The sequence below is a fragment of the Amblyomma americanum genome, chromosome 9 (assembly GCF_052857255.1).
Source record: "Amblyomma americanum isolate KBUSLIRL-KWMA chromosome 9, ASM5285725v1, whole genome shotgun sequence".
Lineage (NCBI taxonomy): Eukaryota > Metazoa > Arthropoda > Arachnida > Ixodida > Ixodidae > Amblyomma > Amblyomma americanum.
This window is the reverse complement of record NC_135505.1, coordinates 96,644,085-96,659,178: the sequence shown is the minus strand read 5'-3', so window position 1 is coordinate 96,659,178 and position 15,094 is coordinate 96,644,085. Positions and strand designations below refer to the sequence as shown.

At 48.9% G+C, this 15,094-nt stretch overlaps 2 protein-coding genes and 1 pseudogene across 2 annotated transcripts; 1 reads left to right on the top strand and 2 right to left on the bottom strand.

The window, feature by feature from the left end:
- The first annotated feature begins 538 nt into the window (after positions 1-538).
- Positions 539-14,868, top strand: LOC144103524 (neprilysin-1-like). Its single transcript, XM_077636222.1, has 3 exons — positions 539-651; positions 1,346-1,387; positions 14,648-14,868. Exons 1-3 carry the CDS (start codon positions 573-575, stop codon positions 14,866-14,868), a joined length of 342 nt encoding a protein of 113 aa, XP_077492348.1. The 5' UTR covers positions 539-572.
- On the bottom strand, positions 6,218-9,871 carry LOC144105103 (uncharacterized; annotated as a pseudogene).
- LOC144105101 (uncharacterized) lies at positions 10,352-11,543 on the bottom strand. The gene is given in 2 exon segments (XM_077638286.1): positions 10,352-10,888; positions 10,890-11,543. Coding segments are annotated over 2 exon segments (1,191 nt in total).
- Positions 14,869-15,094: the final 226 nt, after the last annotated feature.

Sequence of the window (15,094 nt, the reverse complement as noted above, 5' to 3'; positions counted from 1 at the left end):
ATTCATAGTGTGCTATACGCATTTGCTGGTTTGCAAAATATCATTATACGCGCACGGTGCTAAAAGAGAGAGAGAAAGACAAACAGAAAGGCAGGGAGTTTAACTAGGCAGCGCCCGGTATGCTACCCTACATGTGGGAAGGAGAACGGACGGAGAGATAGAAAGGAGAGAGAACAAAGGGAGATGATCATGGAGATGAGCATGGTGCTGAAGTTTCTGTTCTGTGTTTGGCTTGAGATCAGATTTGCTCAAACACGTCGTGTTTTAGTAGCACAGCATGCAGAAATATTTAAAGGAATAGCAATTACAGCAAATAATTGTAAGACATATTTCGTATGAGTAAGCTCCATGGGAGACGATAACACGTAAGAATATTTTTTGTAACGGGCACTGCCGTGCTTTTTGGAAGTAGTATACCTTTTAACCAGGTTTTGACAAGTTTTTAGCTAGTTTTCGCTTTAGCAAGCTCTGTTCCAGTTTGTACAAAAGAAGGGCCGCTTTGTTAATCTGGCGCGCCTCTGTTTTCGTTTCGGAAAACAGATTCTGTGAATCCTGCTGCAACACCATCTGCAATGAACATATTGCTGATTCTTATATTAACTTTGCGGAGTTTAATACCTTCAGGAGCAGAGCCATACGAAGAATGGACGGGTAAGTTCATGGAATCACACGTGTGAGATGTTCCCAAGAACATTTTCAATTGTATGACAGTTTAATATTATGTTGTAAAAGGGATATCATTGGCAATAAGCACCACGAGTGCTTTGCAAAAAAGAATAAGATGTTGGGAAATTTTAATTGGGTGCAGGTTTTTCCCTGTCTTAGACGTCAACAGAAATGACTGCTTAGATAAATCAATAAAACAAAGGTGTTAATAATACCTCCTTAAGAGATCGCAAGGTACGTTTTGTAAAAAACATTACCCGCTATTATTGACCGCACTAAAAAATGAAGGACTGAATCAAATTCAAAGAGGACTAAAAGGGACGACTTCTGCTTGACTGAATAGTTTATCTGAGCGAATAGCCTGTTGAGAGCTCTTGTTGCACTGTTTAAAAGGAATAGCATTGATCAGAAACATATTAGGATAAAGATTTTTATATTCTTCTGCAGACATGTTTTTCCGCCTCCGCTATGCAAAGTTGACAAAAGATTTGCTCACTCTCTATCTGAGACCATGTGCTTGTAGAGTGTATTTATGACCAAAATCGTATTCGAAAGGAAAAGCCAATTTTATCATATGGCTTAGAACACACAGCTATTCAAAGAACGGCTTCGCTAATTTTTGTTATACAGCTTGATGCAAATTTGTTTATGTGTGCTATAGATTGCGTTTGTATTCCAGAAGATTATTACGTCTGCAGCACACCGGCTTGTCTGGAAAGAGGTGCGTATATATATTGTTTTGATTTCACATTCCTCTTCAGATATGAACAGCAGTATGCAAGGCTACGCTTATAAGGATGAATTCTTCGAGCGATGTTGTGCTCGAGTTCCTAATTTTTTTCACCAAATACTTGCATTCAATATGTCCAGTGGATATCATCTCACAAATAGAAGTTTTATTATTACCAGCTAGAAATAGTTTTTAACACAGGGCGCTGGCTGAGTGGGAACTCCTAAATTTCCTGCGTAGAAAAGTGCCCGGGCCCAGCGTTTGGTCATAAATTATGCCTCGTGCTTCAGAGTCGTGTTTTTTTTTTTGAAATATTCACCGAGCGTGGCTGCTATAGTATAATCTACTCCCTTAAGAAAAGGAGGCATTCTTCGTGCTCTTGTACAGGCGCAACAGGTGAATCATTGTACGATATTCCTGGCGGGTGGAATCGGTTCAATACTAAAATCAACAGCGAAGGTCTCGCGGATAAACTGTTAAAGGTTCTTGCACATTACGCTGAAAACAGGTCCGTGTAATGTCAGGGGCATGTTGAAGGAACTCAAAGGAAGACAAGCGAATCTCGCATATAAGATGGGCCTGCTCTGTTGGGGCATGAAGGTGCTTTTGGCTACACTGCTCCTGCGCTGTAAAAAATCGGATAAGCTGGACAAGCACGTTATCCATAATACAGGTGGGCTCGCGTTCCTAAAAAAAAGATTTGGAAGGCATAGTCGTGCTCTTTCTGGGAGCGGTGAGGTCGAATATTACAAACTAGAAAATCTCCCCCTATTCAAGCGGCCGGGGGTGACCGACATGGTCAGTATACCTCTCAGCGTTAGTCCGATGTTTAGGGGAATCCCCAAGGCAGAGTAGACGGAGGAAAGAAAAGTTAGTTAAGTCTATTGAGAGCCGCCGCGATGGCTGAGTAGTTATGGCGCTCGGCTGCTGGCCCGAAAGACGCGGGTTAGATCCCGACCGCGGCGGTCGAATTTCGATGGAGGCGAAATTCTAGAGGCCCGTGTGCTGTGCGATGTCAGTGCACATTAAAGAACCCTAGGTGGTCGAAATTCCTAGTGCCCTTCACTATGGCGTCCCTCATAGCCTGAGTCGTTTAGGGACGTTAAACCCCCATAAATCAAACCAAACCAGTTTAGTCTATTGGGGTGTAACGTCCGAAAGCTACTCAGACTAAGAAGGACGCCGAAGCGAAGGGCGCCACAAATTTCGACCACCTGCGGTTCTGTAACGTATCGCACGGTACAAAGGACTCTAGAATTTCACCTCCATCGAAATGCAAACGCCACGACTAGGATCGAACTCGCGTCCATTGGGTCAACAGCCGAGCGCCGTAACCACTTACCAGGCATGGCGGCTTGGAGTAGGCCTGTAACAAGGGAGTAATTGCTAATTAGTATCCTCCCAAGCGCGGCCATCCGGCTACAAAGAAAGGTATACAACTTCCCCAGAAACCTCTTCCTAAGGGCAGTCACAAGGCTACAAAGGAAAGTTATGCAGCTTCCGCAGAAACCTCTATTAAAGCGCAGCGATAATCCTGCAGTTGAAACATATACAGCTTTCCATTGAACCCGGGAACACCACAATGATAATCCAGGGTTCTAACCGCAGACCAGAAAGAATTTTTCTTTAGCTTCGAGGTTCTGTGGAAGCTGTAGGTTTTGTGGAAGGAAAGCTGCGGAACAGCTGCGCTTGGGTGGATGCCATTGAGTAACTTCTACCTTATTATATCGATCAGTGCGCAGTTGAAACGTTGTCATATTCTTTTTTGGAGAGTAACCGGCCGTTCTAGAGTCATGAACAATAGGGAATTGCAAAACGAGTGCTTCTGCGCTGTTCCAGAGAAAGCCGCAGCCGCAGAGTTCTTTTGAGTGAGCCATTCGGCACAGCCAGATGATGAAGGGTCAATGATACAACGTTCTTGCGCAGACGTCTATAGCAAGGATGATGTTTCTGCGTAGAGGAATCAGGTGGTTCACTGGTATTGTGACCCAGCAGGCTCCATCCGGAGTGATGAAAATGTCTTGTTGGGATCGGTGTGACCGCGGTTGACTGCTCCTGTGGGGCAGGGCAAGGGCTGAATCGAAGCTTTAGGACGGTGACGAGGGGTTTTGTAACCGGCATTCGGGCAGGAGCGGCCATAATGACGGACGATGCGGTATATTCCCAGTCAATAGTATCGAAGTCGAAGCCGCTTGTAAGTCAACACACCACCAGGGGCTCACTGAAGGTCGGAATTGATACAGGAGCACATGTTTGAACTGAGGTGCCTAGACATGACACGATGATATTCGGGGCCGTTCTGAACGTAAGTTCAAGCAGTAAAGCCCGTCGACCTGCACAGCTAAGTGGCGGGAGTGACGGCAGAGAGTCTGGGATGCAGGACGTGTAGAAGGTGGACAGAGTAGAGTGAGTGGGGAAGCAATTATAGGCTCGCACGTTGTTGAAACATCATGTCATCAGTGTCCAGAAAAGAGAAATTAGAGACGGGGAGAGATGCGCAGTTGGGGTAGCATGGCAGAGGTGAGACGATGGAATCGAAATGCTTGCGGCTTTACAGGTATATGACTCGGAAGTCGTATTCCTGTAAACGTACAGCCCAAAGAAGAAGACGGTCAGCAGGATCTTTAATGAAGGTAAACCAGCAGAGTTCATGGTGATCGGTAACAAAAGATAAGGACCCACCGTATATGTAAGGTCGGAAAATGCTTATGATTCCAACAATCGCGAAACATTCCTTTTCCTTTACAGAATAGTTCTTTTCGGTTTTTGTCAAAGCGCGCCTGGATTATTGACCAGCAGGTTGGTTGAAGCAGTGTTTTTGTTGAGCTCCAAGAGCGCAGGGGCACGCGCTGCTGGAATAAGTGCGCCAGCGCCAAGATGGCAGAGGGTCGGAGGCGACACCTGAAAGCGCCGCAGTGTGTTGAAGGCCGCTTCAGAAGTGAATGTCTGATATGAGAGGTTGGTGTTTCTGGCAAGGAGCTCTGTCCATCAGCAAGGAGCTCTGTCCAAAGTGCTCTAGATGCCAAGGCGACCTCATGTGATTTAGTTGGATAGTGAAAACACTACCTTTTTATCGGCATGATCCATTATGATAAGGTGATGGGCGGCGGAGAGACACTTCATCTGTTCAATTGCATGCTGGCGTCAGTATACATTCCAGTACAGCTTCTAGGAAGACAAAGCGGGGCGAAAAGTTTCTAAGAAAGAAGACAATATTGTCCACGCCACACAGACACGTGTGCCACTTCAGTCCAGTGCGAACTGCCCACCATGCATTCGAAGTCTCTCGGCGCACTGGAAAGGCTAAAATGGCATAAAGTTAAACTCGCAGAGGCCGTCGGCAGAGAGAAAAGTGATTTTCTGCGGGTCAGCACAATCTATGGGCGCCCACCAGGAGCCGGAGTGCAAATTCTGGAAAAGGAATCAGCGCCTTGTCGACGGTCGAGGGCATAGTCAAAACATAGCAGGGTTATATGTAATTGCGGATAATCTTGTTGAGGGTGCTGAAAATCGACAACAAATTCCAAAAGATGCGTCCTCTCCTCATAAGGAGAACGGGACAGGGGCTGCCAAAGAGTTACAGAGAGGCTAGCTGACAGTGCTCGAAGCATATACACCACTCATTATATATTGACGTTTCGTACAGTGCCTTACACATGATACTGGTGGTGGCAAAAGGCGCGGGCGTACCGGGTGAAATCCAATTAGCGAAAACAACAGATATGCATCGTTGTAGCGCAACACAGGTCAAGGACACAGAACTAGAGGACACACACACAATGCGCTAACTTCTAACAACATTTTGAAGAAACACATTTTTTATATCTATATATACACGCTGGACTGCCGTGATTTCACCAGACAAACGTTGTTGGAAGTTAGCGCTTTGTGTGTGTTCTCTCATTCTGTGTCCTTGTCCTGTGTTGGGCTAAAACGATGGTTATAGGTAAGAACCAACTAGGTCAAGTTTCTACCTTATAACAGATATTCAACCCAGCGACGTCTTTGGAAGCCGAAGCAGGAACAGGAAAGATGCTGCAGATCAACGAGCTGGTCGAACAGATATAGAAAATAACAGCATCGGACGATTGGAAGGGCGAAGGAGGCATCGATCATAAGATAAGACCGGTGATCAGAGTAGTCATGTGTGAAACATAATAAAGTGATTAAACATGTTTCAGCCATTTGGCCCGAAGAAGCATCGACAGGAAAAAAAAAGCGTTCGTATCTAAATTGCTCTTGTACCCGTGCAGACAGCGGGAAAAATAAGCGGAAACGTCGAATCAGAAAAGTGAACGCAAGACAGAGACGCAAGAGCTTTAGAGGAGGCAGGGGTTTGGTATCTTCGGGAAACATAACTTTACCTGTGCAGTGAGAGGTGTCGCACGCCACAGGGCACAAAGCAGAGACAGGTCAATGCTGGCACGGGGCAGTGAATAAGAGCATGGTAAAGTAGCAGCCTTGGGTGAGATACTGAGAACAGCGGGAGAACACAAGAAACTGGGCGATATACAAAACACCTAGTATAATGAGGCGAGTTGTGAACTTGGCCAGAAGACGCTTCCATTGTGAGGTGGCAACGCGGCAGTGCCGAGGAAAAAGTCCTAAACAGGTGCCGTCCGTTTGCACAATATTTCCCAAGGAGCGCCACTCGCGCAAGTGTCCACAACTGTAGGACGGTGACGCCATTGACAAACACTTCAAAAACGTTATCTGGGGACTGACTGACTGACTGACTGACTGAAAACTTTATTTTCAAAATATATACAGGAAGCTAGTGGAGCTGTCCTTGTTTCTTACAAATGCTATGTGGGCTGCTTATTACCGTAGCCCAATGGCGGTAGCTGCTGCTCGGGAGCGCCCGACCAGGGCCTTTTGGCTCGCCAGGTCAGAGCAGCCGAGCAAGGCCGCCTCTCAGTCCTTCCGGGAACGGTTGGGGATAGGGGGAAGATGCAGAGTTGATTGGAATGCCCACATCATGTGGAAAATGTCAGAAGTCTTTTCCCTGCAGTGCGGGCCCTCCCCAGTGCACGCAGGGTCGAAATGTTTGATGACTGCCGGGCAGAGAAGTGTTTTAGTATAAAGGCGAAGGAGTAAGTGTTCCTCCGCCTTCGTGAGGCCCTTGCAGGGCTTAGGAAAGATTGCGTGGCCGAATTGGTAATACTGGATGATTTTCTTGAAGGCAAAAGCCGGATTAGGATCGGAGTCCGCATCGGGGGGAGGCGAGGGTGATGCTTGGAGAGTGAGCGCGCGGGCAGCGGCATCGGCCGCTTCGTTGCCCTCGAGACCCGTGTGCGCGGGAGTCCATACTATTGTGCGGGATGCGGGAGCCCCGAGATAATTACTATGTTGAATAGAGAATAAAGCCCCTTTCGATGTTCCTGCAGGCCCCCCGCGAGTCGGTAACGATGACCCGCGAGTCCTGATCGGCGGCGACGAGCGCGATTGCCACCTGTTCCGCATGAGTAATGTCTTGAGCTTTGAACGTAAGGCTGTTCACTGCGGTGTTTTGGTGGACGACTGCGGCTGTGTGCCAACCCCCATGATGTGGGCCGGTGGCGTCCGCGTAAAATTCTCCGTGTTTGTTTCCATAGTAGCGTGCCAAGGCTTCCGCCCGTGCGAGGCGCCGGCCACTATGGTCGTCTCGTGTCATGTTGGCAGGAAGAGGGCTTACGTGCACGGCGTATCTCCAGATTTCGGGGATGCGCACACGCTCTTCCGTTAGTGTTGGATGGTGGATGTGAAGTCGGGCAAGCAGGCGGCGACCCGACGGCGTCTTTGAGAGTCTTGTGTAGTGGTTTGTCAAGTGTGCTTCTCGGAGCTCCATGAAGGTGTTGACTATCCCCAGGCCCAGGAGGCGCTGGTTGGACGTGGTGACCGGGAGGTCGAGAGCACGCTTGTAAGTCTTACGGAGAACCACCTCAAAAGCTTTCTCGTCACATTTGCGAAGATGGCGGTAAGGAGTCGAGTACAAGACTCGACTGGTTACGAATGCGTGCGCCAGCCGCAAGGCATCTTTGCACCGTAACCCCCCGCGGTTATTGGAAACCCGGCGGATCATGCGGCCCACCTGGTCCACCATCTTTCGAAATTTATGCAGTGTTGTGTCGACACGGCGGTTTTTATTGATAAAGAGACCCAGTAGTCTTATCTCCGCGTGTTCTTGGATAGGTTCGCTCGATAGGGACAGTTCGATTTTGGTAGTGCACTTCGGCGAGGGTCGAATGTGCACAAATTCTGATTTGGCCGGGGAGCATTCAAGGCCGCAGCGGCGGGCGTAAGCGTCCACAATCTCCGCCGCTTGCGGCAGGTTGGCTTCAATGTCTCCTACCGATCCGTGCTTAGCCCAGATGGTGATGTCGTCGGCATACAGCGCGTGCTGTACGCCCTCGACACTTTCTAAAGGCGCCGGAAGTTTCATCATTGCCAAATTGAATTGTAGAGGTGGGAGGACCGCGCCCTGCGGGGTACCTCTCGTACCTAATTGGTAGGGGCCGTGTTCTTCATCTTGTATCCGGATATAAGATTGCCGGTCAGAGAGAAATTGCCTTATGTACTGAAACGTGTTGTGTCCATAGTTGGTTTGGGAGAGGTGCGTCTGAATTATGTCGTGTGTTACATTCTCGAAAGCCCCCTTCAAATCGAGGGCGAGTAATACCTTGTCATTAAGGGGATATTCGACGGGATTCAGAATTTTGCGGTCTGGTTGAAGCACGACATCCTGCGCCGACCGGTAAGGGCTGAACCCGAACATGGTGTCTGCTAATACATTTTGGTTTTCCAAGAACTCGGACAGCCTGTCTCGCACCATAGTCTCTATAACCTTTCCGGCACAAGACGTGATGGAGATGGGGCGGAGGTTGTCCGTGTTTATAGTTTTGCCGGCTTTAGGAATGAAGGTGACCAGGGCGGTCTTCCATTTGATTGGGAGGGGTGCCTCAATTTGCCAGATTGAGTTTTTATATGCGAGGAGTGTCTCATAGGCCGGGTCGGGAAGGTTGGCAAGTAATTTCACAGTTATTTTGTCTCTTCCCGGCGCCGTTCCTCGTTTCATTTTACTCAAGGCCGCCTTCAGATCGTGGAGCCGAACGGGTGATCCAGCTCCTCGTTCTCAGAACCTGCATACGAGTACGCTGGCCCTCGGCGGTCCTTTTGGATGCAGAGGTATTGATCGCGTAGTTTTTATGCTAATTTAGTGGTATCTCCGTAGAAGCTATGGATAGCCCGTTGGAGATGCTTTCGTGTCTCGGCTCAGGTTTTAGTCGGATCGATCAAAGCGCGAAAGAGACGCCAAGTGCTCCGGCTAGACATAAGTCTAGCGGCCGTGTTGCACCGGACCACCCAATTCGAGTCGGCGAGCTGTGCCGCGTAATCATCCGCTCCCTGGGTGAGCTCGGCGATGCTAATTTTGAGCTTCCGATTATGTTTTTGGTGGCGCCATCTGCTGACGAGGCTGCGCCGCGCCCCCCAGATGTGCAGGAGGTGGTTGTCCACCTCCTGCCTGGCCTCCGATAGTTAAACATAAGTTTCTACCGAACGAAGGTGTGTAACCAATTCGTGTGACCACGCGTGGTAGCCTTGTTCGTGAATAGATGCCGTATTAGTGTAGGTTTGCCGGAAATTTGTCCAGTCGGGTAGGCGTGTTTTGGCGTGGGATCTTGCCAGTGGTTTGGTTCTGACTCCGGTGTTGAGTATGCAGTGGTCACTGCCGAGGGTTTCCTCGGTATTGGCCCAGTCTGCGTGTCTTATGTTTTTGGTGAAGGTAAGGTCCGGACACGTGTCTCGAGTCACGGAGTTACCCACGCGCGTTGGATGTGCAGGGTCGGTGTGAAGGGTCAGGCCCTGCATTGACGCAAGTTCTGCTAGATTGCGGCCGCGCTTCTCTTCACGCACATACCTCCAGAATGTGCTTTAAGCATTGAAGTCGCCCACAATCACCAGGGGGTCACTGCCCGCAGCCTTCAGGGCGCGACTGAAGAGGGCTGCGAAAGTTATATTTTTTATCCTAATTTAACCTTAGAAGTTAGGTATATGTTAGGGTGCATTTTTGTTCTCAAGCGGAAGAAGAGTGACCATCACATAGGAATATGCAGCATTGAGGTCCAAATCAACCAAGTTGGCTGTATAATTTTTGTGCACGCAGATACAGGAAGAGGGGACCCGCTGGAACGTAACATAATTTGTAAGGGTTGCGCCGCTACCTGGTTCCTGGAGGGAAACCACCGCAGGAAGTGAATCGAATGTTGGCAGGAAAAGCCGGAGGTTCGCTAGCTTGGCACGGGAACGGAATCCGCGGCAGTTCCACTGGGTGATTATGATGGGGGTGGCGGAATTGGTACGAGGAGAGCGCCTAATTTGAGGCCTGTCCGCCATGGTCAGTTAGGTGAGAGGTCGATTGTAGGGACGCTTCTCTGGAGCTAGCACTCGCGGTGAGGGGGCCATCCTCTATTCCGGAGAGCGAGCAGCTGTCGTCATGTTCTGCTAAAGTTTCCATGGCGCGATGCATTTTGGGATAGCGGCCAAACAAGGATTTGATTAGACCGCCGACTCGTCGGACGCCACGTGAAGATTGTGCGATGTGCTGTGCGACTATTGTGGGTACGATTTCGGTCATTTTGACGATAGCGGAGGTGACTGCCGCGGAAATTTGACTTTATAGGGCACTGAAACGGGCGTTCCCACGGGCCTCTAGACGGGCCTCAAGTGCAGCACCCGCGTTCAGTGCGGCGTTCTGTGCCGCGGGCTCACTCTCCATTGCCTCGGTAGCGAGGCGAGAAGGGGGAGTGTTAGGCTGTTTTGATTGCGATTCTAGGAGCGCAATTTTCTCGAGCAGCATCTCAGTTTTGCCCTCAAGAGCTGCTATTTTGGTTGGCTCGGCACTGCGTGCCGCAGGGGGGCAGGAGGGAGGGTAGGAGGACGCAGCCCTGTTTGTACCGCTCACCTGCATTCCATGCTTCACGGCGCCGACCCAGGCCCTGGTCTTATCTTGTGGTGGCGCTGTCGACTGATTTCCAGTGTCGTCATGTGGTGGCGGCTGCGTCGACGGCCGGTTCGCTTGCCGGCTCCTCCGGTGGGTGTCCCCAGATTCTCGGTGTTGTCGCGGCTTGGAAACTCACCGGGGCGGCCAAGATGGCGGCTCTTCTTGGCAGCAATTTTCTTTGTGGTGGTCATCTTGTGCTTTCGGAATTTCGCCGCACATTCCCGCGAGTTAGTGGCGTGTGCACCGGCACAAACCGAGCACCGCCGCACATACTCTTCAGGGGCCTGCACCCCCTCCTGAAGCTGGGCCTGTTGCCCACACAGACCGCACGTGTTCGGCTGCGTGTTGGGACAAGCATCCACTCGGTGGCCAACGGCCCCACACAGGCCGCAGGCCGGGATCGTACGGTAGTATTTTTGCACAGGAATAAGCATATTCTCGTAGTGCACAAAACGCAGTTTTTCCCTCCCGGCGAAGGTGATGCGAGCTTTGTTAGTGGAGCCGAATTTTTTTAACCTTGGCGATGGTGCCTGCCCATCACTGCACCTGATCCCGAAGCGATTCAGTAGTGTCCGAGTTGCTGACGGTGATAACCCCGTGGCATATATCGCCTCCGTCTTGTCGAAGGTATCCGTGGAGTAGAATATTCTCATGCTCGGTGTTAAGGGAGATGTCCCCGAGGAGCCGATCTGCCGCCGCCGGATTCGGGGTGTAAATCACAATGAGATTTTGTTCACGGGATTGCAGAACCGTAACGGACCTTGCTACCTCGGGCCCGAGGTAGGCCGTAATCGCGGCGCCGTAGCGGTTCACTGAAAAGGCTTGGTGCAGCGACATATGTTTGCATGGCTTGAGCATAACCACGAAGTCGTCTGGTCCCGGTCTTGGGAGTCGGCGAGGCTTCCAGTTAGGACGGTCCTTGCCTTTGCTTCCAGCAGCGCGCGAGGCAGGTGGCTCCGTCTTGCCAGCCGGTGTGCCGGAGGCCAGGGCAGCGATGGACGCCGCAAGCTTGGCTTGAACGATCGAGCGGCGCGCGGCGGCTTCGTTGAGAGATTGGTGCTGAAATTTCGGAGCAGAGGCGGAGTTGTCTTCTTCCGATGTTGAAGCTGTCGTCCAGATCATACCGTCGGGATCGTAGCCCCTCGCGAATTTTGCAGGGTCAGCCATTTTACCTAGGGAGGCCGGTTCCACTCCGACGCCGTTAGGCGAAACTGCGTCGCCCGGGGGTAAATCTGCCGTAGAATTAGCAAACTTGGGCCCACCTGGCGAAATTTGGTCTCCACATTGTCCAATTGCTAGCTGCGTTGAAAGGCGTCGGTCTTGTATGGCTGAAGAAGGTTTAGCCGTGGCTCCAGCCGAAAAACGACAGAGTCGACATCGTGCGTTTTTAGCCAGTTCTATAGTTTCGTTTTCCCCTCTATCTGGAGAAGCGAGCGGATTTGGAGTGTCCAAAGGAAGCACAGTTCCTGCGTCCGGAACTAGGTGTTTGCCCTTCTTCGCGTAAGCATGAGAGCGACTGCGCATGGGAGAAAGAGAACAGTGACGGCGAGAAGCGACCGCGTAAAGAGTAAGAGCAACGGTTAGATAAAATAAGTAGTCCATAGATGACCCCGCGGAAATGACTGCCGAAGAAGGCGGATGGTCGTAGCTGTAGGTGGTGAAGCGTCCCGTTAACTCGGCGCACGCTGTCGACGAAACCTTGCGTTCCGGCCTGAAAAGCCAAAGCCGTAGCAGATAGGACGTTTGTCTTCGGTTCGCCATGAGCTGATTATGGCGAGTTGTGGCGAACTTTAAGAACGGGTGGCTAAGAGCTAAGGGCTTAGGTGCGTAGGCATCGGGGCGCCGAAGTATGGCGACCATGTCAGAGTGCGTCACAGGCAGAAGCCGAGGACGCCAGGACAAAGCGTCAATGATGTGTTCCTGGATGGCGCTGTGAAGCGTGGGATTGAGGAATGGCAGACTCTCGGTCGCAACAAGAAGCCAGAGTTACTGTTCTGCTTCTTCCCGTTTGAAGACCTCGACCTCGGGAAGCAATGTGGTGAGGTCAAAAACGAGACGCAAACGACGGGTGCAAATAGTCACTCGTCGTGTATGCCTGAACTCTCTGTAAATCCCCGCTGCTTCTGCAGATTATTGCGATTATGGCAAGCCTCTACGACATCGACGACAGCTTGCTGAGTTTTGCTGAGGACCGATTGCAACGCGTCGCCGGATATGCCCTTAGGGATGTTCTTATGATTGCCTAAGGTATCGCTGTGCTTATATGCTCTTATCTAGGTTGACATCTTTCATATAACTGATAAATTTTCATCGGGATGCTGAATGCCATCGTGGAGGCATTTTTCCGCGCTCAGTATTTGCATCGCGAGGCGTCAGAACACTTCTGGGAAACTGCTCGTCGTTGAAGTAAAATAGGACGTTAGCAAAGTTGGCGCATCCTGCCACATATTGCATGCGCTGGCGCGCTAGTACGACGGCAAGCCCTCCTATACATCGCAACCCTCAGTACCGCTCAAGGTGCAGGAGTCGTCTTGCTGTAGCAAGCCTGAACACAGCATATTGGCGAAGGAACCGGGGCAGCACATTTGTCTAGTCGCTTCGGCATAGCTGATGGCGGAGGTTAATTGTGGCTGCGAAGCTCTAGGGTAAAAAAAAAGAAATGTGCAGCATTCCTCCATTTGTAGGTTTTTTTTGACGAACTGCTGACCACTCAATTTGCGGCATTTAAACAGCCAACGTTAAGCGTTCGGTCTGCAAGCGAACCTGAAGCTCCGGGGTCATCGTCTTATTTCAGAGAATTTGCCGAGAGTTGCTGGCAAAAAAACAGTTTTTTTAGAAAATTATGAACATTTCAAGACGTTAAGATTCACTTAATTTGATTATAGGGAATAAAAATAAATTCTTAAGGTCCTAAAAATAAAAACACCACCTTCTATGTAATGCGCAGGTTGTGAATTGCCCTTGCGACTGAGGTCCAACTTATTCTACACGTTATCAGAGTGCTCAAGTAAACATAAATAGTGAGTTAAGGACTATGGCTTCACGGTTGTCTATGGAACTGTAATCAAGTGGGATACTTAACGCTACTTAGACGAATAAATGTATCCAAGTTACAATGTGGTTCTTTTTACCCGCAGTAGAAACCGTAGCACGAAAGTAAGCATTAGTGCAAGAGATGTGTTATAAAAATCCTGTGTTTCTGAGCTCGCGGCAACGGTGATTCTTCGCCCTGAGTGAACAAGTATCAAAATTAAAAAAAAAACAGGACGCGATTTCGTCACTGCTTGGTTTTTCAAATCCTGATGGTTAAGCAGTTTTACTAACTGAACGTCAAAGGTGGTTCTCCTCCCGACCCGAGTATTTCTGTAGCTTTTTTAAAAGTGAATTCTTCCCTATTCGGGAAGTGCTTGGCGTATAAGTTCAGAGAGTAAAATAAGTGAATAATTTACTCTTTCATATTGTGTAAAGTATGTTCAGAAAATGAATGAGCGCATTGGGGCAAATTTCTCAAAAATAATCATCTCACAGACAAAGAAAATGCCGTCCATCGCAGAGCCGGAGATTTTGATTGATCTGTGGACGTTTACATCTGCATTCGAGTCCTGCCATGCGTATAAAAAGCGGAAGTAACAAATGAACAACTGAGCATAAATATATTTATAACTAACAAAATATCCGCTTTTTGTAGCTCTCCAATAAATGCTCTGATTAAATTATAGAGCTAGCTATTATCTTAAAGACACACGAATGATGAATGGCATAGGCTACTAGCAAATTTTACAAAATAACCATTTTCTGGAATCGGTATTACACCCCTGCGCTTGGTGATATAATCCGCACATAAAAGTTCTGCGTAGAAGTTGTTGCAGCCGTGCGAGAAATAAATGTGAATAAATTTTTTCTAAGGCAGTGCATTCGCTCTTTTTTTTAAATGCGAAATTGCTTTCTGCACTTAACCCAATGAAACACGATAAGAAACATCTCGAAAACATTTCAGTTAACGAGTACTCAACTTTTTAAAACTGCTAGTTTGATTTTTTTTTTAAAATTTCGATATGGTAGAGGCGCAAACTTGTGCCTGTAACTCGGTCAAAAAGTACGCTAACGAATAAAGCTTTGTAAACCTTCTCAAGAGAGAATATCACAAGGCAAGTGGCGTTTGTTAGAATCTGTAGGATTCCCCAAAATGTGTCTAACTTTCACGTGCGTGCTAATAGCTATCAATTTACCACGCCATCTTTACCCAACATTACGTGTGGCTTTCCTTTCAGCAATGCTTATCAATGCATCTATCAACAACAGCGTTGATCCCTGCACTGACTTCTTCTCCTATGCTTGTGGTGGTTGGGCCAGCAAACATAAGCCATCATCTCGTGGCTGGTATGGTGTGGTGGACCTGCTCGAAGGACAGCGAACACAAAAAATGAAGCGTAAGAGATCGCTTTCTAATCGTTTGTCTACACTAGTCCTCAAGGCTTTCTCTCCTGGATAGGCGCGCTCTGCTTGTTTAACGAAAAGAGCATGAAAAGCTCTTTCTTGGATAAGTGTAACCTGTAATATACAGTTTTCAACAATTTGACAGGTTATATTTCGTTTTTTATACACTTGGAACAGAAACGGGAAGACAAAGTGATGAACGATAAGTAAAGAGCGGCTGAATTGTGTAATAGCCTGACGCCGGAGCAAAATGACTCGAGTCCACTGCACGGCAGAGCAAC

Excerpts from the sequence above, each read along its gene's own strand:
- LOC144103524 (XM_077636222.1), top strand. The coding sequence starts at position 573 with ATGAACATATTGCTGATTCTTATATTAACTTTGCGGAGTTTAATACCT. Across the intron at positions 652-1,345 it reads GCCATACGAAGAATGGACGG|AAGATTATTACGTCTGCAGC; the intron begins GTAAGTTCATGG and ends TTTGTATTCCAG. Across the intron at positions 1,388-14,647 it reads ACCGGCTTGTCTGGAAAGAG|CAATGCTTATCAATGCATCT; the intron begins GTGCGTATATAT and ends CTTTCCTTTCAG.